Below are 26,667 nucleotides of genomic sequence, written 5' to 3'. Positions count from 1 at the left end.
ATCCACTGACTGAGAGTCTGCTTTGTAGCGGACAGACCCCTCTTAGGGGGACCATAGCAAATCAGTAGTTGGTCTGCCCTTCTCCACAGGGCAGTTCTGTGGACGTATGCGTCCAGTGCTTGCACTGGACACATACAGTTAAGCCTTTGCTGGTCAGGCTCCCGAAAGGGAGGAGGACTGAAGGCCAGCAGTACGACAGGCTGTGGTGTAACAGAAGGAACTTTGGGGATGTACCCTGCACAAGGGTACAAAAAGGCATTGGCCATGCCGGGCGCAAAGTCCAAGTGAGTAGGGGCCACTGACAGGGCCTGCAGATCCCCAACTCTCTTCAGAGAAGAGATTGGCAGAAGAAACACAGTCTTCAGGGTGATCAGAGATATCCTCAATAGGCTCAATAGGCTCCCTACAGAGAGCATCCAACACCACAGCCAGGTCCCAAGGAGGAATCTGGGACCGTACTGGGTCTGCTCCCAATGTTACACAAATATAACAAATACATTAAATTATAAATTAAAATGCTCCATCGGACGAGACCACGGGAATCAGATAAGCCCTTTACACAATCTGACATGGCTGCGTCCGAGAATGCTTGCGTAACCGGCTCTGAATACAAGTGAAATCTGTCCAATGGATGGGCGAGATGTCACAGGGCGAGGTGACTTAATGACCAGCTGGAACAAAAGCACGTGCGGTGAAACCGCATCAGCCTCTGGAATGAAGCAAGCGGCGGCAGGGATGTCGGAAGTGTGGCATTGAGACGCAGCGCCTCGTTCCCTCAAGGAACTGGGGTTACATACGTAACCCAAGACGTTCCTCTTCAGGAACTCGAGCTGCGTCCGAGAATGCTTGCGTAACCGGCTCTGAATACAAGTGAAATCTGTCCAATGGATGGGCGAGATGTCACAGGGCGAGGTGACTTAATGACCAGCTGGAACAAAAGCACGTGCGGTGAAACCGCATCAGCCTCTGGAATGAAGCAAGCGGCGGCAGGGATGTCGGAAGTGTGGCATTGAGACGCAGCGCCTCGTTCCCTCAAGGAACTGGGGTTACATACGTAACCTAAGACGTTCCTCTTCAGGAACTCGAGCTGCGTCCGAGAATGCTTGCGTAACCGGCTCTGAATACAAGTGAAATCTGTCCAATGGATGGGCGAGATGTCACAGGGCGAGGTGACTTAATGACCAGCTGGAACAAAAGCACGTGCGGTGAAACCGGCATCAGCCTCTGGAATGAAGCAAGCGGCGGCAGGGATGTCGGAAGTGTGGCATTGAGACGCAGCGCCTCGTTCCCTCAAGGAACTGGGGTTACATACGTAACCCAAGACGTTCCTCTTCAGGAACTCGAGCTGCGTCCGAGAATGCTTGCGTAACCGGCTCTGAATACAAGTGAAATCTGTCCAATGGATGGGCGAGATGTCACAGGGCGAGGTGACTTAATGACCAGCTGGAACAAAAGCACGTGCGGTGAAACCGGCATCAGCCTCTGGAATGAAGCAAGCGGCGGCAGGGATGTCGGAAGTGTGGCATTGAGACGCAGCGCCTCGTTCCCTCAAGGAACTGGGGTTACATACGTAACCCAAGACGTTCCTCTTCAGGAACTCGAGCTGCGTCCGAGAATGCTTGCGTAACCGGCTCTGAATACAAGTGAAATCTGTCCAATGGATGGGCGAGATGTCACAGGGCGAGGTGACTTAATGACCAGCTGGAACAAAAGCACGTGCGGTGAAACCGGCATCAGCCTCTGGAATGAAGCAAGCGGCGGCAGGGATGTCGGAAGTGTGGCATTGAGACGCAGCGTCTCGTTCCCTCAAGGAACTGGGGTTACATACGTAACCCAAGACGTTCCTCTTCAGGAACTCGAGCTGCGTCCGAGAATGCTTGCGTAACCGGCTCTGAATACAAGTGAAATCTGTCCAATGGATGGGCGAGATGTCACAGGGCGAGGTGACTTAATGACCAGCTGGAACAAAAGCACGTGCGGTGAAACCGCATCAGCCTCTGGAATGAAGCAAGCGGCGGCAGGGATGTCGGAAGTGTGGCATTGAGACGCAGCGTCTCGTTCCCTCAAGGAACTGGGGTTACATACGTAACCTAAGACGTTCCTCTTCAGGAACTCGAGCTGCGTCCGAGAACGCTAGGGGAATGAGATATCCACGCTGCCAGACTTACCAGTCCCTGCCTAGTGTGTATCCCTGTGGAGCACATCTAGGGTGAAAGGACGGAAGAGCCTGGAGTGGCCCGCATGTCCAGGCCATAGAACCTGACAAAAGTCAGGGGTGTAGACCATCCCGCAGCGTTGCAGATGTCCTGTATTGGGACACCTGCAAGGAAGGTCTTGGAGGCCGCCACACTCCTAGTGGAATGAGCCTTAACTCCCATCGGCGAGGGGAGGTCAGAGGACTCGTAGGCAGTGTTGATGGCATCCATGATCCACTGACTGAGAGTCTGCTTTGTAGCGGACAGACCCCTCTTAGGGGACCATAGCAAATCAGTAGTTGGTCCGCCCTTCTCCACAGGGCAGTTCTGTGGACGATGCGTCCAGTGCTTGCACTGGACACATACAGTTAAGCCTTTGCTGGTCAGGCTCCCGAAGGGAGGAGGACTGAAGGCCAGCAGTACGACAGGCTGTGGTGTAACAGAAGGAACTTTGGGGATGTACCCTGCACAAGGGTACAAAAAGGCATTGGCCATGCCGGGCGAAAGTCCAAGTGAGTAGGGGCCACTGACAGGGCCTGCAGATCCCCAACTCTCTTCAGAGAAGAGATTGGCAGAAGAAACACAGTCTTCAGGGTGATCAGAGATATCCTCAATAGGCTCAATAGGCTCCCTACAGAGAGCATCCAACACCACAGCCAGGTCCCAAGGAGGAATCTGGGACCGTACTGGGTCTGCTCCCAATGTTACACAAATATAACAAATACATTAAATTATAAATTAAAATGCTCCATCGGGACGAGACCACGGGAATCAGATAAGCCCTTTACACAATCTGACATGGCTGCGGTTGGAATTGAACTGCGGGTTTCGTCTGGCCAGAGGAGAACTGGCCCCCCGACTGAGCCTGGTTTCTCCCTAGGATTTTTTCTCCATTCTGTCACAGAGGATGTTTTGGTTTCTTGCCGCTGTCGCCTCTGGCTTGCTCAGTTGGGGACACTTAATTACTAGTGATTATCGTCGATTTGATTGCACTTATACTATTTAAACTAAACTGTGCTAGACAATGGCATCTCTGAATTCAATAATGAAATGCCTTTAACTGAAAATTGAGTGTTTAATCTTGTACATTACTGACACTCTATCCTCCAATTTGATACTGTTAAGTGCTTTGACAAAATCTGTATTGTTAAAAGCACTATATAAATAAAGGTGACTTGACTTGACTTGACTTGACATTGAGATGCCCAGTGATGTAAACTGCTTTCAGTGAGAGGAGTTTGCCCTGGGACCACACAAGGATCTGGTGCGCCAGCCTGTACAGGGGGCGTGACCGCAGACCTCCTTGGTGGTTGATATAAGAGACCACAGCTGTGTTGTCGCACCAACACATGGCTATCTCTCAGGTCTGAGAGAAAGTGTTTCAGAGCCTGAAACATGGCCAGCATCTCCAGCCGGTTGATGTGCCAAGCGAGATGATGACCCATCCACAGACCGCGGGCAGGGTGGCCACTCATGACCGTTCCCCAAACGATGAGGGACGCGTCAGTCGCTAGCGTTACGCTGCGACACGGAGCTCCCAGCACCGGGCCCTGAGACAAGAACCAAGGTTGTCTCCACATGTCTAAGACCTTGATCATGCGAAGCGGGTTTCCCCTCAAGGAGAACCCCTTGGTCTTGAGCCACCACTGTAGGGGTCTCATGTACAGCAGGCTAAGAAGTATCACGTTGGACTCAGCTGCCATCAAACTCAGCAGTCTCTGAAACTGCTTGACAGTGAGTGACTGGCCCTCCGTCACTCTCCTGACTTCCGTGAGGATCGACTCGATCCGAGCAAGGGACATACATGCCTGCATCGTGGTCGAATCCCACACCACACCAAGATAAGTGGTTCTCTGTAATGGAGAAAGCACACTCTTCTTGGCGTTCAGTCTTAACCCAACACTTTCATGTGAGCGAGAACAACATCTCGATGTTGAGCCGCCATCCGCTCTGAATGAGCGAGAATCAACCAATCGTCAATGTAATTGAGTATGCGGATGGCTCGTAGCCGCAGCGGAGCTAACGCGGCCTCCACACACTTCGTAAAAGTGCAGGGTAAGAGTGCTAGGCCGAAGGGAAGAACCCAATACTGGTAAGCTTTTCCCCCGAAAAGCAAACCTCAGGAAGTTCCTGTGAGTGGGAAGGATGGAGACATGTAAGTATGCGTCTTTCAGATCGATCGTGACAAACCAGTCCTCGGACCTGATTTGAGACATGACCTGTTTGAGTGTAAGCATCCTGAACTTCAGTCTGCTGACTGAACGGTTCAATTGACACAGATCTAAAATGGGACGCAAACCTCCATCCTTCTTCGGAACTATGAAGTACCGGCTGTAGAACCCGGACTCTCTTTCGTGAGGAGGAACCACCTCGATGGCCCCCTTCCCTAAGAGAATATCTACTTCTTGTTCCATTACCAGAGCCTGCTCGGGGCCCACCAGAGTGGAATTCACCCTGTTGAATTGAGGCGGAAGAGAAGAGAACCGAACCGAATTCTGTAGCCTCTCTCTACAGTGTGCAGGACCCACTGAGACACATTTGGCAGTAGTTTCCATGCTGCGAAATAGTCTACTAAGGGAACCAGTCTCTCGAGACTGGCCTCTGGTGTAATCAGAGTGGCTAGTTCGGTGCCCTGGAACAGCACACCGGCAGGGAACGGCTCATTATTATGATTTAAATCGTTTATTAATAAACGTGCGATTAGTCGACTAATGCTTCAAATGACGACTACTAGTTGACCAGAAAAATCTTTAGTCGGGGACAGCCCTACTTATTAGACCCCTGAAGGGGTGGCGAGCATCTCAGCTCCGCTATGCTTCCGGGTGGAAGAAACTGAGATGTGTGCTCGCTGGAGATCGCTGTGCCCCCCTGGAACACCGTAAGTGGCAGGGTTAACAGATCAATCTCCTGAGGGCGCTGAGGCGAGACGAGCACCGTGTGCTGTGGTGATCGCTGCTCTCCCCCAGCAGGGGCTACCCTCATAAGCCCTGGGCCACCAGCCTCAGGGCTTCTTGGCCGAAGACCTCTTTGCCTGAAGAATGGTCCGCAGATCCGGCTTAGGCTGCAAGGTCCTCGACCGAAAGCCCTTCTTACCGCCCGGCCCTGATTTTTTTGTGGGGCAGCACGGGTGGCGACACTCTCTTTCTGAGCCTCCCTATATGAGGCCCCCTGAGCTAGAGAGCGGCGAGGGAGAAACCGCTGGAACGTTGCCGCCTGCCTCCTGGTGCCTGTCGACGACCGAGTCAACAGCGTCACCGAAAAGGCCAAAAGGCGACAGCGGGACATCCAGAAGGAAGACCCTGTCGCAGTCTTTGATATCTGACTGGGTCAACCAGAGATGCCTCTCCGCCACCACAAGGGCTGCCATAGACCGATGCCATAGATGGCACGGGCGGTCTCCTTGGTGGTGCGGAGAGACAAATCAGCGGTTTTGCGGAGTTAACTTATATCCTCCGCACTAAAACCCTCGCCCTCATCTAACTCCTTGAGCAGGTCAGCCTGGTATGCCTGCAACACAGCCATGGTGTGAAGATACGAACCAGCCTGACCTGCTGCCGCGTACCCCTTGCCCACCAGCGCTGATGATGTGTGCAGCGGCTTGGTGGGCAGGGTCGGAGCCTTCAGAGACGACATCGCTCTGTAACCGCACTCACTCGTCCCGCTCACATTACCGTAGTAATCCGAGGAGGGGATGAAGAGGTGGGCAGAGAAAAGGCAGGCTCCAACGTGGAGGTGGAGTCTTAACCCGTAGAAGGCGCTCGTTCAACTTGCCTCTCTGTCACTTCGCCTGTCACCTCGCCTGTGACGTCTCGCTCATCCATTGGACAGATTTCACTTGTATTCAGAGCCGGTTACGCTGAAGGCGTTCCCCTAGCGTTCTCAGACGCAGCTCGAGTTCTTGAAGAGGAACAAGTTGATTTTTGCTGCTGTAGGAGCTCAATGATCTCAACAGAAAATAGTTGTTGTGAATATGTCAGTGAGTTTATGAAAATTTTTTGTTGTAGTGTGTTTATGTAAGCTGAGGCTGTGTTGTACGAGGCCTGTTTAAAGATCTGTGTGTCAGTCGGACTCATCTCTGCTGTGTGCTCTACTCCACAGGTTTGGTTGGATTTACTAAAGCCCATTAGAAAGCAGATCACACGTAAGAGGCCTCACTGCTGTGTGTGTGTGTGTGTGTGTGTGTGTGTGTTCTGTGTGTGAAAGAGATAGAGAGAGTTTAGTATCTATCTATGATTTCCACAAGACGTAGTCTCTATTTTTGAATGATCTGAGTCTAACACATTCATGTTGGGCTTATATAAACGTAACCCTGTGTGTGTGTGTGTGTTTGTGTGTCCAGGGCCCAAGCACACCGTCCTTCGGTTTGTTGTGAAATTCTTCCCCCCTGATCATTCGCTGCTGTTGGAGGAGCTGACCAGGTGAGGCCATTCCACTGCTCGCCCTCAGCTCATTCACTGAGGCTTTCATGTGTCTCTCACATGTGCTTATATGCCTGTTTTCTCTCAGGTACTTGTTTGCTCTGCAGGTGAGACAGGATCTGGCCAGCGGACGTCTCACGTGTAGCGACGTCAGCGCTGCTCTTTTGGTCTCTCATATCATCCAGTGTGAGTTATGCTGACTGTGATTGTGTCTGTTTAAAGTGATGCAGTCTTAACTACCCTAGAGACAAATTAATGTACTAAAATGTATATGGAATACATCTATTTCATGTTAAGTATACTACAAATACATTTAGCCTACATATTTATATACTTAATAAAAATACCCTGCAATTCTTCTTTTGGTATCCTAAACTGGTATACTTATTGTCTGATAAATTGGAACAACTAGTTTTGTACTTAATGCTCTTTAATTGTGCAGAAGTAGTGCTGAAGTCCAACTAAAGACTAACTGAAGTATATTTGATTGTGCTAAAGTGGAACTATTGCAAATATACTTCAGGTACACTTTAAATATCTTGTATTTAAAGACCAAAATTATTCACAGTCCTCATCAGTAGTGACATTAAAACACATTTTAGGCTTAATATTAAGAAATCTGCATTGTGCAGTAAAGAAATACTCCAAATAAAGTTTAATTGTAAATTTTTTATCAGTAAGTCTCAAGTAATATGTCAGTAAATATGTTAATAGATTTGAACTATACTTAGTATGAAATAAATGTATTTTAAATATATTACTTTTTTACTAGGGTAGTTAGCCTTAAGTAAAACAGATAGTTCAGACTCTAAAATATCATTGGATGAGCTGCACTAGAAGGTATAAAATAGCCCATATACACACTTGTAACTACACAACTGTTTAATTCTGTGTTAATGTATCAGGTTACTATTTTGTTTGGCAACTGAGAATCTTCAGTCAGGCTAATGAACTCTATTATGTGGCAGAAGAAATGTTTATTGTGACTATTATTATTTCCTAAGTGGTTTTATCAGTACACCTTAGTAAAATCACTGTAATGCACAGACTCTTGGAGTCTTGCAATTGATACCATTTAGTGCTGCACTTGTGGGACAAAACAGCTTAAAAAGAACAAAAAATCGACTTTTTTCAGAAATGGTTTGACCTCAGTAGGTCAAATATTATATGATATGTATTGTTGTTATAATATTTTTATATAGGGATTGAATTCAATGAATTATGTCTAAAACTACCTATTGCTGTTTTATGTTAGATAATAGTTTATCTTATATAAATAATCCTATTTCTAAAGAACATAGTTATCTATTACTTATAAAATTACTTAAAAAAATAATAAAGTTTGTTCCCTATTCATTTAAAGTGCCATATAGTATAAAACACATAAGAGCAACTAACGCATACTATAATCCAACTGGACAATCATTCATTAAAAGGTTATAAAGCCATGGATGTGTATGTTAATATTTGATATATCCTGTTCCTTCTCTTTCTCTTTTTCTGTCTCTGTCTTCTATCTCTGTCAAGTCATTTATTCATAGTGAAACTGTGTGTGTGTGTTTATTTAGCTGAGATTGGGGATTTTGAGGAAACTCAGTGTAGACAGCATCTACTTAACACCAACTACATCCCTGACCAGATGGCCCTGATGGACAAAATCATGGAGTTCCACCATAAACACATGTGAGTCTCCCAAACAAAACACTAAGGCTCACTGTTTGGGCACTTACAATAGATCACAGACATCTATTTGATTTCCTTGTGTAAAAAAAAAAAAAAAAAACTGCATATGCTGGTTAGGTATGTTTTGAAGCATGGCAGCTGGTTTGTTGGTTTAAGCTGGTCCTTAGTTGGTCATGAGCTGGTTTAAGCTGGTCCTAAGCAACTAGCTCCTGCTCAGGACCAACTAAGGTCCAGCTTATACCAGCCCAAACCAGCTGCCATGCTTCAAAACATACCTATCCAGCATATGCTGTTTTTTTTCAACAGGGTTGATCATGCATTTCCATCTGGAAGTAATTTTCAACAATTTGAGACTAAATTAACTAACCTTTAAAGTACAGTATAGCATATAGCAAAACACCAGGCAGTGTTATAACTTGTGCTTGTGTGTGTGTATATAAGTGGACAGACGCCAGCAGAGTCAGATTACCGGTTGCTGGAGATGGCGTGCAGGTTGGAGATGTACGGTATCCGACTCCATCCTGCTAAAGACAGAGAAGGAACCAAACTCAGCCTGGCTATAGCACACGGCGGTGTCCTCGTGTTTCAGGTGCATGCAATCACACACTCTCTCTCTCTCTCTCACACACACACACACAGGCAAACATGAACAACAGCATGACATGAGTTGTGTTTTACTCAGGGACACAACAGGATCAACAACTTCAACTGGTCTAAAATCCGCAAGCTGAGTTTCAAGAGAAGGAGGTTCCTTATCAAACTAAGAGCAGACCCTAGTGTGAGTTTCATGCAGTATGAGTAAGCAACATAAGCTCTCATTTAGTTCTCATTAATTGTAACGTGGTGTCTCTTGTATGTCTCGTCTTGTAGCAGAATGTTAATCAAGATACTCTGGAGTTTTTGATGGCGAGTCGGGACTGCTGTAAAATGTTTTGGAAGATCTGTGTGGAGTATCATGCCTTCTTCAGGCTCTTTGAGGAACCCAAACCCAAACCCAAACCGGTGCTGTTCAGCAGGGGCTCTTCCTTCAGGTTCAGGTACTGAACTGGTGAAATGCTTTTGGTAACATTTATATGCACAAATTTGTCTGGAAGTGAAGTGTGAACCCTTGTGAAAAGAAGTGCTCTTAACTGTATTGCATGTGCACTTGTAGTGCACTTCAAATCTAAAAGTACTTTTTTAACTGTACTTGCAGGTCATGTAATATTAATTAAATAAAAGGCAACTTAAGGAGAGTACAAACGTGTTTTAATAATCCTGTGTCATGCTTTAAAGAAGTACACTTATTTTGAAGCACATGGCAAGTACTTGACTGTAATTTTAACTGTATTGTATTATTTTGCTCTTGTCAAAATGTTATGTAATCCAGTTGGACTAATTATGCCCTCTTCTCTGCAGTGGTCGGACACAGAAGCAGGTGATAGATTATGTGAAGGAAAATGAGTTTAAAAAACTGCCCTTTGATAGGTGAGCCTGATCTGTTATTTTAATAAATGGAAAGTCAGCATTTCTGCACTGCTATTCCTTTAAGATTTAATAAGTGTAGAAACTTGTAAGGCTGTGTGGTTCATTATTTGTGTGTTTGTTGTTCTGTTTTTCAGGAAACACAGTCGAGTGCAGTACAAAAGCCGTCTGTCACCTCTGCGTTCTGCACAGCACCAAGTGCCAAATCAAGTTAGTGTCTTCACATATTTTCAAGCCATTTTTAACTAAGAGAGATATTTATAAGGAATGTTTTGGGTTCAGCACAACTTAAGCTCACTCTAAAGCATCTGTTGCATTATGATGTTAAGTTGCACAGCAAATATTTTAGAAATGAATGGATAAATGAAGATAAATATTAAAGGTGCATTCAGAAGTCTAATGCTAATTTAAAAAGTTGTATACATAAGAGATATACAGGTGCATCTCAATAAATTAGAATGTCGTGGAAAAGTTAATTTATTTCAGTAATTCAACTCAAATTGTGAAACTCGTGTATTAAATAAATTCAATGCACACAGACTGAAGTAGTTTAAGTCTTTGGTTCTTTTAATTGTGATGATTTTGGCTCACATTTAACAAAAACCCACCAATTCACAATCTCAACAAATTAGAATATGGTGACATGCCAATCAGCTAATCAACTCAAAACACCTGCAAAGGTTTCCTGAGCCTTCAAAATGGTCTCTCAGTTTGGTTCACTAGGCTACACAATCATGGGGAAGACTGCTGAGCTGACAGTTGTCCAGAAGACAATCATTGACACCCTTTACAAGGAGGGTAAGCCACAAACATTCATTGCCAAAGAAGCTGGCTGTTCACAGAGTGCTGTATCCAAGCATGTTAACAGAAAGTTGAGTGGAAGGAAAAAGTGTGGAAGAAAAAGATGCACAACCAACCGAGAGAAACGCAGCCTTATGAGGATTGTCAAACAAAATCGATTCAAGAATTTGGGTGAACTTCACAAAGAATGGACTGAGGCTGGGGTCAAGGCATCAAGAGCCACCACACACAGACGTGTCAAGGAATTTGGCTACAGTTGTCCTCTCCTGAACCACAGAAAACATCAGAGGCGTCTTACCTGGGCTAAGGAGAAGAAGAACTGGACTGTTGCCCAGTGGTCCAAAGTCATCTTTTCAGATGAGAGCAAGTTTTGTATTTCATTTGGAAACCAAGGTCCTAGAGTCTGGAGGAAGGGTAGAGAAGCTCATAGCCCAAGTTGCTTGAAGTCCAGTGTTAAGTTTCCACAGTCTGTGATGATTTGGGGTGCAATGTCATCTGCTGGTGTTGGTCCATGGTGTTTTTTGAAAACCAAAGTCACTGCACCCGTTTACCAAGAAATTTTGGAGCACTTCATGCTTCCTTCTGCTGACCAGCTTTTTAAAGATGCTGATTTCATTTTCCAGCAGGATTTGGCACCTGCCCACACTGCCAAAAGCACCAAAAGTTGGTTAAATGACCATGGTGTTGGTGTGCTTGACTGGCCAGCAAACTCACCAGACCTGAACCCCAAGAGGAAAATGAGAAACAAGAGACCAAAAAATGCAGATGAGCTGAAGGCCACTGTCAAAGAAACCTGGGCTTCCATACCACCTCAGCAGTGCCACAAACTGATCACCTCCATGCCACGCCGAATTGAGGCAGTAATTAAAGCCAAAGGAGCCCGTACCAAGTATTGAGTACATATACAGTAAATGAACATACTTTCCAGAAGGCCAACAATTCACTAAAAATGTTTTTTTATTGGTCTTATGAAGTATTCTAATTTGTTGAGATGTAGCCAAATTCCTTGACACGTCTGTGTGTGGTGGCTCTTGATGCCTTGACCCCAGCCTCAGTCCATTCTTTGTGAAGTTCACCCAAATTCTTGAATCGATTTTGCTTGACAATCCTCATAAGGCTGCGGTTCTCTCGGTTGGTTGTGCATCTTTTTCTTCCACACTTTTTCCTTCCACTCAACTTTCTGTTAACATGCTTGGATACAGCACTCTGTGAACAGCCAGCTTCTTTGGCAATGAATGTTTGTGGCTTACCCTCCTTGTAAAGGGTGTCAATGATTGTCTTCTGGACAACTGTCAGCTCAGCAGTCTTCCCCATGATTGTGTAGCCTAGTGAACCAAACTGAGAGACCATTTTGAAGGCTCAGGAAACCTTTGCAGGTGTTTTGAGTTGATTAGCTGATTAGCATGTCACCATATTCTAATTTGTTGAGATTGTGAATTGGTGGGTTTTTGTTAAATGTGAGCCAAAATCATCACAATTAAAAGAACCAAAGACTTGGTTTCACAATTTGAGTTGAATTACTGAAATAAATGAACTTTTCCCCCGACATTCTAATTTATTGAGATGCACCTGTATACTCAAACATAATGAAGTCTGTACTCATAAGTTTCTTAAAAAGATATATATATATATATATATATATATATATATATATATATTTTAAGTGTTTTAAAGGGGTCATGAACTGCTTTTTTACTTATTTTCTACTGATCTCTGAAGTCCATTTATAATGTTATCAAGATTTTTTATAAAAAAAAAAAAAAACATAATTTAGAGAAAATTTTTAGTTTTGACCCCCTTCATCAGAATGCTCTGTTTGAATAGGCGTGGCGCATTCTAGACACAGAAGTAAACGCCCACTGCTATGATTGGCTAATAGTTGTGTATCTTTGACAGCCTACATTCTTAACAGATGGACGCTGCTGTGATTTAGGTTAAAAATGCATAATTACTCAATACATATCAAACGATCTGTAAGAAGAGACAAAGCAATAGTGACCACATAATAACAACATTTACTCACAATTATGTGTTGTGGATCCAATATAGTTGGCACAGCATCGTCTTTTAGTTTTAATCTTTCTAAAAACCCTGTGTCGAATCGTGCCTTCTTTGTAAACTAATCCGCATAAAATGACGCAGTCTGGAGCTTCATTAAAAATAAAGTTCAATCTCTCTTTCCTAACATTGTGATCAGAAGGAAGGCAATACAAAGACTATTTTTTTCCATAATTTGGCACTGCATCTTCATGTCTTCAGAGCCATTTGGTTTCTGCGAAGATCTGCATTCTCTACTTATTTATACTACATGCACAAGTGCGCAGTGGGCAGAGCTAAACAGACAGTGATGTTGAAGCAGGTCTTGATCTTCTGCAGAGGCTGTGCTTATCCACACTATTACATCATAGAGTAGAACATTCCACAAGCTGTCATTTTGGCAGATTAGCTTCAATAAAAGTTGATGAAAGCATTAGGATCATGTTCCTTGAAGATACAGTATTTTGTATATTTCCTAATGTATATATATATATATATATATATATATATATATATATATATCAAAACTTCATTTTTGATTAATAATATGCAGTGCTAAGGACTTAATTTGGACAACTTTAAAGGCAATTTTCTCGATATTTTAATTATTTTTTGCACCCTCAGATTTTCAAATAGCTGTATTTCGGACAAAATAAGGCTTATTTATTCAGCTTTCAGATGATGTATACATCTCAATTTCAAAAAATTGACCCTTATGACTGGTTTTGTTCTCCACATATGTCAAAAGATCAAGGGAACTTTGATTTCTCAGCTCATGACCCCTTTAATTATGTATGGCCTCAAAGAAAAGCCTCACGCTCATTGACCATTGTCTCTGTAGATAGTAGCGTAGTGTAGTTTCAAAAATTAGCCAATGGAACAGAGCTATTATCATGATTTACCATCAGAGACAACAGGAGATTTAGCTGTATGGCTGAAGAAGCAGAAAATATCTGAAGCCAGAAGACAGTAAAACAAAAACAATCATAAACATCAGCATGCTATAAAAAAAGGTGGAAACATTTGACTGAGAAAATCTTGAGTAATGATGCCCAAATTGCTTGTTTTTGGTTAGACAAGTAAGGGAATTAATTACTGTATAATCCGCTCTCTAAAACTCATTAGTATCAGTGTAATTTACATAAAACTCAACAACAGATGACAGTGAAGCATCTAACACCATTTAGGTATCAGTACATAAAGTACACAAAGAAAAGCAATGCTAACACTATCAACTACTGATTGCACCTTTGAATTAGTGTAATTTGTTAAATGATTAAAATAAATGAATGACTGAATCAATGGACTGGGCCCTAGAGGAGCCTAGTGTTGTTTGGCTGAAAGGTCTGGCATCCTCAAGCTTTGGAGGCTGCAGGGCAATGATCCCAGTGGTCCTGTTTATAAACCAGCCCTGGCAAGAATAGCAGACAGGGTCATGACGTAACTATCTGCAAACTGTTATTCACACAGAGCATTCCACCCTTAAAGTGCCCCTATTATGGGTAATGAAAGGTTCATATTTTGGTTTTGAGAGTCCCCAACAACAGCTTGACATGCATGCAAGGTCAAAAAACACTTTCATTGTCTTATAATATGCATTTATTTTTTACCTTATATGCTCAACGACTCCCAAACGATTTGTTTAACGATTCATTTTTCCAAACCCCTCCTTTGTGTGACGCTAATCCGCGGTGATTGGTCCGATTGGTCTCATTTTCATTTCATCATGCCTGTAATGCTTGATAAAGCAGCGTTTGTGAGGGCAGTGCTGCTTTGTGTACAGCGTTACCGGGGAAATGTGGCACATAGTGGCAAAGAATGAATTTGCATTTTCATTCAGACCAATGCGAAAAGACCAACATGTGGGCGGGCAATATGCTAATGTTTCATGTTGAAGTCAACATGAAACGGCTTGGGATTCGTTTTAAAAGCAACTCGTTTCAATGATTCAGAGTCGACTCTTTCTTTTGAGAGACAATAACTTTATAAACGGTGCACTTTCAGATTTAAAACTTTGCAGGATGTTTTCATTCACTTAGAGCTGTGTTACACACTGCATGAAAGGTAATTTTCAAAAATCCATAATAGGGGCACTTTAACCAAGTGTTGGTATTACCAGAGGTTCATTCACAAGATCCACCCTAAAATCTTTTATAATGTTTATATTTATATTTTACAATTTTATAAAAAAAGATCAAAGTGATCAAAAGATCAAAAAATACATTTAATTCAGAAAAATGCCTCACATTTGTGACCCCGGACCACAAAACCAGTCATAAGTAACACAGGTATATTTGTAGCAATAGCCACCAATACATTGTATGGGTCAAAATTATTGATTTTTCTTTTGTCAAAAATCATTAGGATATTAAGATCATGTTCCATGAAGGTATTTTGTAAATTTCCTACCATAAATATATCAAAACTTAATATTTGATTAGTAATATGCATTGCTAAGGACTTCATTTGGACAACTTTAAAGGCGATTTTCTCAATATTTTGTTTTTTTGCACCCTCAGATTCCAGATTTTCAAATAGTTGTATCTCGGGCAAATATTGTCCTTTCAGCTTTCAGATGATGTATAAATCTCAATTTAAAAAAAACTGACCCTTATGACTGGTTTTGTGGTCCAGGGTCACATTTCTGCTTCTACACCCTCTGGGATGCTGGCCCCTAGACTTCCTTTGTAATTGCACTGCTGTTCATGACAAGTCGATTACTTTCAGTGATTGGTAGCCAATAACTCATGTAGAACCCAGAATACTCTGGAACCTGTAATGTGTAGGTACTGATGAAAGACTCACATCCTTCTCTCTTCCTCCCTTAGGCTGTCAAGCAGAGCTGGGAGGGCTCATTTTTAGTAAGCTCAGAAGATTCTGCGGTAATAAGACCATGTGGAAACTCCTCCCCATCGACTCAGCGCAATGGATGCAGCGACCAAACGTACCCCATTCAGGAGGACCGCAGAAGCCCGGCAGCTAAGCAGCAGCCCGTCGATCGAGCAGGTCTGGCGTCCCGTGCAGCTAAAGGCAGCAGCTCATCCATCCCGTACATTGACTGCAGTGATGCAGAGTTTAGTGAACAGGAAGTCAGAGGTCGGGTCAGCAGGTCACACTCACACACGCGCGATGGCAACAGTGACAGCACTTATGGCACCGGGTTTGGTTTGCCCAGGTCACACCAGCAGGACAGATACTTGGGCAAGTTCAGGCAGAGAGAGTCTCCGCCTCTTTCCCCTGTAAGTCAAGCCACAAGCCCTGCCCACAGCTATCCCAGCCCCTCCTCTCCAAATCAAAGTGCTAACATTTTCGAGTCGCCATTTTTTGGAGGAAGGGTACGTGGGCCGCTTCATAGCACACTATTGGAAGAGTTGGCCACAAAAAGCTCCTTAAACCACCATACAGGCACCCGAAGCTTGACCTCTAGCCCCGCCCCCTCCTCAATTCACAGGACCAGCTCACTAAGCTATGCTCAGTATAATGGACACACCGGGCGAAGCTTTAGTTCAAAAGCAGGACGGGAGGAAAGAGGGGGACTATTTAGTAGCTGCTCCCCAATTATGAATCGTTCAGCAAACAAGTCCCAGAACACTGTTAGCCAGTTAGAAAGAAACATGCGTGTCTCGAATCAGCCACACACTCCCGTTCTCTCCCGTGCCGAGAGAATGGCCATGTTGGAGCGCCGAATGCTGGCCAACGGGCTCACGCCTCCTGGCAAGGCCAATCTCAAGCCAAGCTCCCCGCACCGGCGCTTCGGGGCTGTGCAGATGATTGACGGCTCCACCAGTAGTGGAACAGACACTAGCGACTCAGAAGAGGCGGAGTCTACTGGCTCCTGCAGCCAATCTCTGGGGTTTGAAAACCAAGCCGCCCATAGTTCGTCCCCCCTCCCCAGAAACAAGTACTCGTTTGGAAGCTTGCAGCTAGATGAGCTCGACGATGAAGGAGGGTGTGTGAACCTCAGTGATGAGGAAGGGATGCAAGTGTTTCGCTGCTAGCATGCTAGTGTGAAAACGTCATTGCGGTGTGCTTCTCAGCGATTCCACATTGAGTTTTCTTTTCCTATAACCTGAGATGGCCTTAGCTGTGTGACAAGGCGGATATTCTTCCCTTTCTTGAGGCAAAACTCTATAGTTTTGCAGTAAGTGATATTATCCAGCCTCTGTATTGAGCAAGAGGGGACTTTTGCGGTGCCAAGTTCTGCACAGAACGCTAATTACTCGCAGTTCTGATACTGCAATAATCTGGAATACTTCAGGAATTCAGAGTGATGTTGTCACTCCCTGGAGTAAATTTAAGATCTCTAGGTTGGAAACATGCGAGGAGCCATAACAGGTAGATGCGAACGTGATTTTGCCAAGTAAGACGTGTTCCTGGATCCATATACTAGTTGGTCCTGGAGCACCTTTCCTGTTGACCCATCATATGTTTGGGTTAGGGTTAGATTTAGTCTTAGAGTTGAATCTGGGGCTCCAACAGCATTGTCAACTCATCGTTTCACTCTAGTTTTTAAAGGTTGTTAAGGGTGAGGCTGTAATATGAATGAGTCTGAGGTAGAACACTTTTTGGCGCCTTCATGCCTCTCCTTTATGAGGAACAATCTGCATAAACCATTATTTTTAGACTTTTTAATAACTGTAGGAAATAGAACTTTTAATCCTACTGTACAGTTGAAATGTGGTACTTTTAGAAAAAGGCTGGGCAACTCTGGCCCTCAAGGTCCACTGTCCTGCAAAGTTTAGCTCCAACCCTACCTACGAAACAATCGTTCATTTTCAAAAAATATATATATACTTTTTAACCACAAATGCTCGTCTTGCACTAGCTCTGCGATGCGAGTCCACGACTTCAAGCATTACGTTGGAAACGTCACGCGTGGTTAGCTCTTCATGTGTGTACTCAGATTCAAAAAGGTAGGGTAGGGCAAAAAACTCCATCTCATGTTCTCCTCCAACTTCAAAATAATCCGACATCATTGTTTTAACTTTTTTTTTTTAAAGGCATTTGACTTTCCTCGAACGTTCAATTTGTAAACACCATTTGTGGTTAAAAGTATATATATATATATATATATATATATACCGATCGATCGTTTTGCTACACAAGACCCTTATTCCTCGGCTGGGATTGTGTTTAGCTGGATTACGTATATTTGATTGGGGTTGGAGCTAAATTCTGCAGGATGGTAGCTCTCCAGGAGCAGAGCTGGCTTCTCCTGGTATAGAATTTCATCTGCATTAATATTCTTAATCATCAGTTTGCCATTTGTACATTTGTGCTGGCGCTCACAGCTGCTTCCTCATAGAATCATTTAAAGAACAGTGTGATTTTTGAAGATTCACTCATCCTGAGCTTTGGCAAAAGATCTTCATATCATGGTCTTCATTGTGTGGCTTTTTTCTCCTTCTGGCTGAGCCTCTGTTTACTATGAGAAATTAGCAGATTCAGAGACTGGACATTTTTAACGGTATCTTAAAATCTTGCATGATTTTTTATTAGGTAGATTTGAATGTAAGCATATTGAATATAAGGGGTTTTGTCCTATTGTGTCAGTATTGTGATGAATGTATTTGTCAGTAAGAGTTTCAGTTTATGAAATGAAGATCCTGTCATTCTATACTCACCTTCATGTCATTTCAAATCTTTATGACTTTTTCGTCCTTCCATGGAACACAAAAGAAAACATTCTAAAGAATGTTTGCAGTTTGCACTGCTTTTTTAGAAAACAATGGAATTATACAGTTTATTGGTCTCAGTGGGTTTGGAATGACACGAGGGTGAGTAGGTAATGACAGAACTGTCCCTTTAAGCTATACGATGGTTCAGTCTATAGAGAGAAAGTGTCACAGCATTTGTGTCTGCGTCTCACTGTGTTTCACTCTCTCTCCCTCCCTGAGCACCTCTACCTTACCTTGCACATGGGCTTACCTGTTATCCTTCAGCAGGGATTGGAAAGGGCATTTCAATTAGGGTTTTTGATATTTTAATAAAAATTGCATACCTGTTGTAGTATTTTCCCAGAAAAAGAATCAATGGAAATGTGACAATGCCATCTAGCACATGTTTCTAATCCCTGCCTGATTTCTCACTCAGCTTTGATGTCACTGCACTATTGGCTGATATTCACTATTGTTTTGTACCTTTTCTTTTCTGCCCTGTTATTTTTTTTATTATTATTCTGAAACCGCTTGAGCTTGTCAATAAATGCTTGTTATGTTTTCTGCTGGCATTTAAAATGGAATGAATGAATCTGTAACTAAAGGTGTTTTTAAATGCTGGGCTGCATGCTCTCCCTTCATATGGCTGTTCTGTTCTATTTCAATGAAAGCTGAAAGGCAGTGCATTCTGGGAAATTTTCACACATGAAAATTTGAATGTCCTTATGAATGTCTGTGACATGACTGATCTTCTTTTGTTTGTTCACACAATGATCAAATTATACACCAGGATTGTTTAGAAATCAGTTTGATGGCCTGAAAAATATGACGCCACCTGCTGTTCATTTGTGTGAATGACATGTTGATGATCTTTCTCACACCTTGGCTGTGTTCAGAATGGAATACTAGCGTACTGTTTGCTTCACACTACACACTGTATACTTCATGCACGTTTTAAAAAATAAGTATTTAAAGAATGAACTATGCAACAGACATTTCAAATAGCAGTAAGCTATTGTAACTGTTGAAACTTACCCTAACAACAATGCACGTACGTGTAAGTGGCCTACATTTAGAAAATTAAAATTAAACATTTTATTGTTTATTATTTTAGACTGATCAAACGATCAGTACTTCCAGTTCTTTTATCACATTGGGAATTTATATCACGCACAGTACATACTGCATATAACCAAACTACATAGACTGCATAGTAAGTACAGTAGTATGGTAGTTGCTATTCTGAACTTAGTCATTCCCTCTCTTCCTCTGTCTCTCTCATTCAGCACTGTTCAAGCTTAATCTCTGTTCTGATGTTTCCCTGCCTGTTCCTTCTCAATGACTTTTGGTTCTGCTGCTCTTTATGAACCACATAGATTTTTAACAATGTATTTTGTGCACTAGTGTCAATAAAGTTACAGTTGGCCTTTGAAGACTCAGGAATTGTTTTTTTAAAGCTTATAATGCTCATATTTTTCATGATCCAACCCTCCTTCCCTCTCATTCCTACCAACACCCCCTCCCCGCTGTCTATGGCTGCACAGCGCATGTCTCGCTATCTGTCCACACATGTATGTATATAAAGTGCGGTATACATGCATTAGTTCACGTTGTATGTATGTCTGTATGGCGCAGTGTGAATTGTTTATATTGTTTATATATGTTGTAGTGTACATGGAGGAGTTTGTGCTGTAAATACACTACCATTTACAAGTTTGGACACGTTCCTTATTATTACAGTTTTCCACATTTTCAAGTTTGAGCTTCTTATCCAGCTATCACTCAACTAACTAACTTTAAACTGTATAAACTGTCGGCGACTTGTTGATGCTTTTCTTTCACTTTCTACCCTTAATTGTATTGAATGTACACTTGTAGTGTACTTAAAATCTGAAAGTATATTTTGAAAAAAACAAAAACAAAAACTGTAATTGCAGATATAATGTAATATTAATAAAGTAAGATGGCTCTTAAGGTGTACTTAAAGAGAGTAAACTTTCTTAACTTTGCCTCTTAACACACTTAAGGTCACTTTTTAAAAGTACAGAATGTCAAATTAAATTAAAAGTTTTACTTTAAAGTACAACTTTAAAGTTTACATTTTAAATTATTGTTTTAATCATTTTTGTTGTGTTTTAATGAAGTACACTTAATTTGATGTGTTGACTAATATACTAAAGCACATGTGAAGCACTTGATTATAATTTTAACTGGATTGTTGATATTACATTTAAAGTTAATATATTTTAAATGTACTGAATTGCAACTTTATCATTACAAATGTGTCATTACAAATATTTAAATAAATTACATGACATACATGTTAGAAATAGAAATAACATAAGTATTTTTAAGTTGATTATAAATGCTTGTTAGTACATTCACTTTAACCATATTTCAAAGACAATATAACAGAAGTAATTATGAAATTACATATAAAAATGTACTTAAGTGAAAAAAAAAGTCTGAAATTTATCTACTTGTATTATATAAATTTAAACTACGATACATTTTCATTTAGTCACAGTTAAATTAAATGTTTCTGAAAACATTGCAGTCAGTTCACACTTAAGTATATTATTACCATACTAAGCACTCTTTTTAAAAGTATGCTGAAGTGTACTTCTTTTTCACACAGGTGCCCAACTTGTCTATTTCAAACTTTTAGTTTAAAAGCTTTAGGATCATGAGAAACGTGTTCACAGCTTTAACTGGTAGTGTATACTGTATGTCATTAAGACTGTTTTGTGTTGTCTGTGTCGGGCTGCACTCACACCTCCTTTATTTATCATGACTGCACTACTCAAAGGAAACACATGAGGCGGATTTGGGCAAGTACTGAGAAAAACCTCTTGTAGGAGTAGAGATTTGTGGGAAGTGCACTAGACTAGAGGAACAATGAACATAGACATGCATATTTAGTACAACCCGAATTCCGTAAATGTTGGGACGTTTTTTGAATTTGAATAAAATGAGGTAACACTTTATTTTGATAGTCCACTTTAGACATTATACTAACAGTAAGTAACTTTTCAACTACATGTCAACTAGCAGTCATTAGTAGACTGTCTGCTTAATATCTTCTAACACTTTATTTTGATGGGTCCACAACATACAACATACTGACTATGAGAAACTTTGCAAGTATATGTCAACTTATTCTACTAACCTAAACCTACCCTACTGAGAGTTAGTAGACATGTTGTTGCAAATTAATGCGAATTAGTTGACATGTAGTAGTTGACATGTAATTACAAAGTTACTTATAGTTATTAGAATGTCTAAAGTGGACTATCAAAATAAAGTGTAACCTAAAATGAAAACTAAAACACTTTCAAATCACATGAGCCAATATCTTATTCACAATAGAACATAGATAACATAACAAATGTTTAAATGGAGAAATTTTACACGTGTATCCACTAAATGAGCTCATTTCAAATTTGATGCCTGCTACAGGTCTCAAAAAAGTTGGCACGGGGCCAACGAAAAGCTGAAAAAGTAAGAAATTTTGAAACGATTCAGCTGGGTGAACATCTAGCAACTAATTAAGTTAATTGACATCAGGTCTGTAACATAAAAGGGATGTCTTAGAGAGGCAGAGTCTCTCCGAAGTAAAGATGGGCAGAGGCTGTCCAATCTGCGTAAAAAGATTGTGGAATACTTTAAAAACAACGTTCCTCAACGTCAAATTGCAAAAATCTCATCAGCTACAGTGCATAACATCATCAAAAGTTTCAGAGAAACTGGAGAAATCTCTGTGCGTAAGGGACAAGGCCGAAGAACTTTGTTGGATGCCCATGGTCTTCGGGCACTCAGATGACACTGAATCACTCATCGGCATGATTATTTTATTGACATTACTAAATGGGCCCAGGAATACTTCCAGAAACCACTGTCGGTCAACACAATCCTCCGTTCCATCTGCAGATGCCAACTAAAGCTCTATCATGCAAAAAGGAAGCCATATGTGAACATGGACCAGAAGCGCCATCGTGTCCTGTGGGCCAAGGCTCATTTAAAATGGACTGTTTCAAAGTGGAAAAGTGTTCTATGGTCAGACAAGTCTAAATTTGACATTTTTGCCGTGCCCTCCGGGCTAAAGAGGAGACAGATCTTCCAGCGTGTAATCAGCGTTCAGTTCAAAAGCCAGCATATCTGATGGTATGGGGGTGCATAAGTGCATATGGTATGGGCAGCTTGCATGTTTTGGAAGGCACTATGAATGCTGAAAGGTATATAAAGGTTTTAGAGCAACATATGCTCCCCGCTAGATGACGTGTATTTCAGTAGGACAATGCAAAACCACATACTGCAGCTATTACAACAGCATGGCTTTGTAGTAGAAGAGTCCAGGTGCTGAACTGGCCTGCCTGCAGTCCAGATCTTTCACCTATAGAGAACATTTGGCGCATCATTAAACGAAAAATACATCAAAGACGAACACAAACTCTTCAGCAGCTGGAAACCTATCAGGCAAGAATGGCACCAAATTCCAACACCAAAACTCCAGAAACTCATAACCTCGATGCCCAGACGTCTTCAAACTGTTTTGAAAAGAAGAGGAGATGCTACACCATAGTAAACATGCCCCCGTCCCAACTATTTTGAGACCTGCAGCAGGCATCAAATTTGAAATGAGCTCATTTTGTGCAACAATTTTTTACATTTCTCAGTTTAAACATTTGTTATGTTATCTATGTTCTATTGTGAATAAAATATTGGCTCACTTGATTTGAATGTCTTTTAGTTTTCATTTTATTCAAATTTAAAAAATGTCCCAACATTTCCGGAATTCGGATTGTATTTATCAAGTATTTATTGTTTATTTATTTATTTATTTTACCCATTTAGACACAAGAGCTGTTACTGCCATACCAAAAGTACAATGGCAATACCATGGTACAGCAATATCATGGTGTTGTACAGTATGATCACTTTACTATAGTATTCACATGGTAGTCCATGGTACTTCAAAGAATAGCATGCTACTCCCATGGTTAATATTCAAAAGAAACATGGCAGTACCATGGTATTTTTGTACTTTTTTTTTTTGGTATTGATGCTTATTTGCATGCTAAAATAAGCATCACATATCAAAATGATGAATATAAAGGGAATCTGCCTCGGATCTGTGCTAATGATCTTCATCTGTGCCTGTCTGTCATTCTCAGAGGTGACGTGTGCTTTAGTTAACGGTCACGCTGATGACTGTAGAGGAGCGACGCCGTCTCCTCTCATCTCACCCATGCTGAACGACACTGGTGCCATACGCACTGATGATGAGGAGGACAACAGGAGGAAGGTGAGATCTGTGGATGAAAGGCTTTGTACAGTCAATAGTTCTCAAAAGCATTAGGAATTGTTGCATAGTACCATAGCAGCACAATGTTGAGAATCAGAAATTTTTCTTGAGCAGCAAATCAGCATATTAGAATGATTTCTGAAGGATCATGTGACACTGAAGACTGGAGTAATGGTGCTGAAAATACAGCTTTGCAACAAAGTAATAAATTACATTTTAAAATATATTAAAATTACATTAGCATACATGCATTTACATTACATTTAAAATAAATGTCAGTGTGGCTTTATTGTGTTTATATGCATAATAAACCATCTCTATTACTCAACTGTAGTATACACGTTTAATGTCAGTTTTCATGAAGTGTCATATTGTGCTGATGACTTGTATTGTATTGTGTGTGTTTGTGCAGGACTGTCCCGCTGATAATGCATACTGCATAGCTAAAGAGCTGCTGTGTACTGAAAGGACATACCTGAAGGACCTGGAGCTGATCACAGTGGTAAATGATGGACAGACTCTTCATCAGATCTCCACACACACACACACACATATTCCTGTCTAGTCACAGTGGACGGGTTTCTATTTAACTATAGAGCTCATGTTCCTGTTTCAGCCCACAAAACACACAGTGCAGTCATCAGAGACTGTGTATCGGGTTTAGAGATGTATGTGTATGTGTGAGAGAGAGTACAGAAATGGGGTTATATTTACAGACCTGAGGGCAATGTGGCTTTTGTAGGACTTTACCACAGTTTAATGCAGTAGTATATCAGCACAGGGGTTCTGCTTACTTTATCAGCTACACACCTAACCACACACTCAGTCCAGTGATGAGTAAAATTTTAGAGAAAGTCTCTAATCTCATGTTAGGCTAATTTATTATACATTTAATTAATATTGTCAATTAGTTTTATTAGAATTGTGTAAGTTAATAGGTCCCACTTTATATTAGGTGGCCTTAACTAATATGTACTTCTATTTAAATTAATCATTTGGTACAATGCACTTATTGTGTACATACAAGTTTTTACATTGTACTTATATTTTTAAAAATACCTATATGTAATTACATTTGTAATTAATTTATGTAATTACATTTATAATTACACTGTTGACCCACCCTTAAACCTACCCATACCACCAAACCTGTCCCTAATCTTACCCATATCCCACCTCAATAGCAGCAGAAGTGTTTTGCAATACAATATGAACACAATAAGTATATTGTACTTATTTTTTGATGTAAGTACATAGTAGTTAAGGCCACCTAATATAAAGTGTGACCATTAATATTGCGTCCAGAATTATAGACTGCACACTCAGTATGAACATAGTACTTTTTTAAAAGTTTAGTGTCAGTAAGATTTTTAAATATTTTTTAAAAGAAGTCTCTTATGCTCACCAATGTTGCATTTATTTGATCAAAAATACAGTAAAAACAGTAATACTGTAAAGTATTTTTATACTTTAAAATATATATTTTTTTCTATTTTAATATGTAATTGTAATGTAAAATGTGATTTATTCCTGTGATGCAAAGCTGAATTTTCAGCATCCTTACTCCAGTCTTCAGTGTCACATGATCCTTCAGAAAAATATGATGATTTGCTGCTCAAGAAACATTTATTGTTATTATCAGTGTTGAAAACAGCTATGCTGCTTCATATTATAGTATTTCATAACATAACATATACGTATGTCATGTTACAGAAAGAACAGCATTTATTAGAAATTGAAATTTGTAGTTATGTCTCTACTGTCACTTTTGATCAATTTAATGCATCCTTGCAAAATCTTACTGACCACAAACTTTTGAAAGGTGGTATATATACAGTACACATACTATATCATGAACTACACTCAACAAACTGCACACTTATTAAAATGTTCATAGTAGGAATAGTTACTCAATTCACATAAAAACCACAGAGCTATAAGCAACCAAATGATTAGTTTACAAGCAGGTATAGGTTTTGTAATATTATTGATGTGTGTGTGTGTGTGTGTGTGTGTGTTAGTCGTTTCAGGGAGTGTTGGATAAAGAGGATTGTGTTCCTGACACTCTGAAGACACTGTTGAGTTCCACCTATGAGCCGCTACATTCCCACCACACACACTTCCTCCAGGAGCTCGAAGAGAGACTATCACTGTGGTGAGTAACACACACACACACACACACACACACACACACACACATCGATCAGGTTTCAGGCTACAGTCTCGACAGTGAGCTGAGTTTGAGTGATGGTTTCAGCAGTGGCATTGACAGCTCTCAGTATAATCATCAATAGACTCATTCGAGCGTTTGAGAGACTGAAGCTTGTGTGTTAGTGTTCATATGTTCGCATGAGTGTGTTTTTTCAGGTTAAACTATATTTGTAGTCAAGGGTCATGAGTATGAAGGCTGAATCTTATCCTATATATATTTATATATATATATATTTATATTATATATCTGTATTATTTCTTTATTTAATGTACATTATAACACTATACCTTGTGTTTTATTATCCTAGATGATAAAAAATATTTTTTCTTCAGAGCAGTATTATTTTAGCATTATTGATTTGCTATTATATATTTAATTTAATAGTTTGAATTAGATTTTATTTTTATTATTTTGGCTTTCATTTTAATTTGAAAGTTTTTGTAATTTTCATTAATTGTTTTTTTTTAAATATGTCTATATAGTATTCATTAATTTTATATATTAGTTTTAGTTTATTTTAGTGCTTAAACTAAACAAAAAAGAAATGTTGCCTTGTCAACTAGCTGAAATAAAATAAGTTTAAGGCATTAAACTAACATTTATTTTGTTTCAGGTAATTGAGATGTTTTATTGTTTTAGTTTTTGCTGTTGGAACAAATGGGAACACGAAAATAGGTTACAATTTATATTATGGTGTTCTTGTTGCAGTGTAATTATTCAGTTAAGTACTGTGTAATTTAATTAACTTAATGTACTTACAATTAGGGTATGGTTTGGGGTTAGTTGCTTGTAATTATGCATAATTTACTGTTATTACTATAGTAAGTACATGTAAGGTGTAACAAGGACACTGTAAAATAAAGTGTTCCCAAAAATTATATGTGCTACGGTCTCC

General features: G+C 40.8%; 1 protein-coding gene across 2 annotated transcripts in view; it reads left to right on the top strand.

The window, feature by feature from the left end:
* Positions 1–26,667, top strand: part of LOC131547226 (FERM, ARHGEF and pleckstrin domain-containing protein 1) — a 59,623-nt gene that overhangs the window by 19,323 nt on the left and 13,633 nt on the right. The window contains exons 4-16 of one of the 2 annotated variants that reach the window (XM_058787628.1): positions 6,294–6,336; positions 6,535–6,613; positions 6,702–6,799; positions 8,182–8,296; positions 8,738–8,885; positions 8,979–9,074; positions 9,170–9,333; positions 9,695–9,763; positions 9,898–9,970; positions 15,427–15,604; positions 23,430–23,560; positions 23,973–24,062; positions 25,582–25,715. In XM_058787628.1, the coding sequence (XP_058643611.1) occupies positions 6,294–6,336; positions 6,535–6,613; positions 6,702–6,799; positions 8,182–8,296; positions 8,738–8,885; positions 8,979–9,074; positions 9,170–9,333; positions 9,695–9,763; positions 9,898–9,970; positions 15,427–15,604; positions 23,430–23,560; positions 23,973–24,062; positions 25,582–25,715 (1,418 nt within the window). Of the gene's footprint in view, positions 1–6,293; positions 6,337–6,534; positions 6,614–6,701; positions 6,800–8,181; positions 8,297–8,737; positions 8,886–8,978; positions 9,075–9,166; positions 9,334–9,694; positions 9,764–9,897; positions 9,971–15,426; positions 15,605–23,429; positions 23,561–23,972; positions 24,063–25,581; positions 25,716–26,667 lie in introns of both variants that reach the window. The other variant, XM_058787627.1, reaches the window with a different exon arrangement.

Source organism: Onychostoma macrolepis, chromosome 09, assembly GCF_012432095.1.
Source record: "Onychostoma macrolepis isolate SWU-2019 chromosome 09, ASM1243209v1, whole genome shotgun sequence".
In the NCBI taxonomy this organism is placed as follows: Eukaryota; Metazoa; Chordata; class Actinopteri; order Cypriniformes; family Cyprinidae; genus Onychostoma; species Onychostoma macrolepis.
Note: the sequence above shows the minus strand (reverse complement) of the source record. Positions and strands in the feature narration are given on the sequence as shown.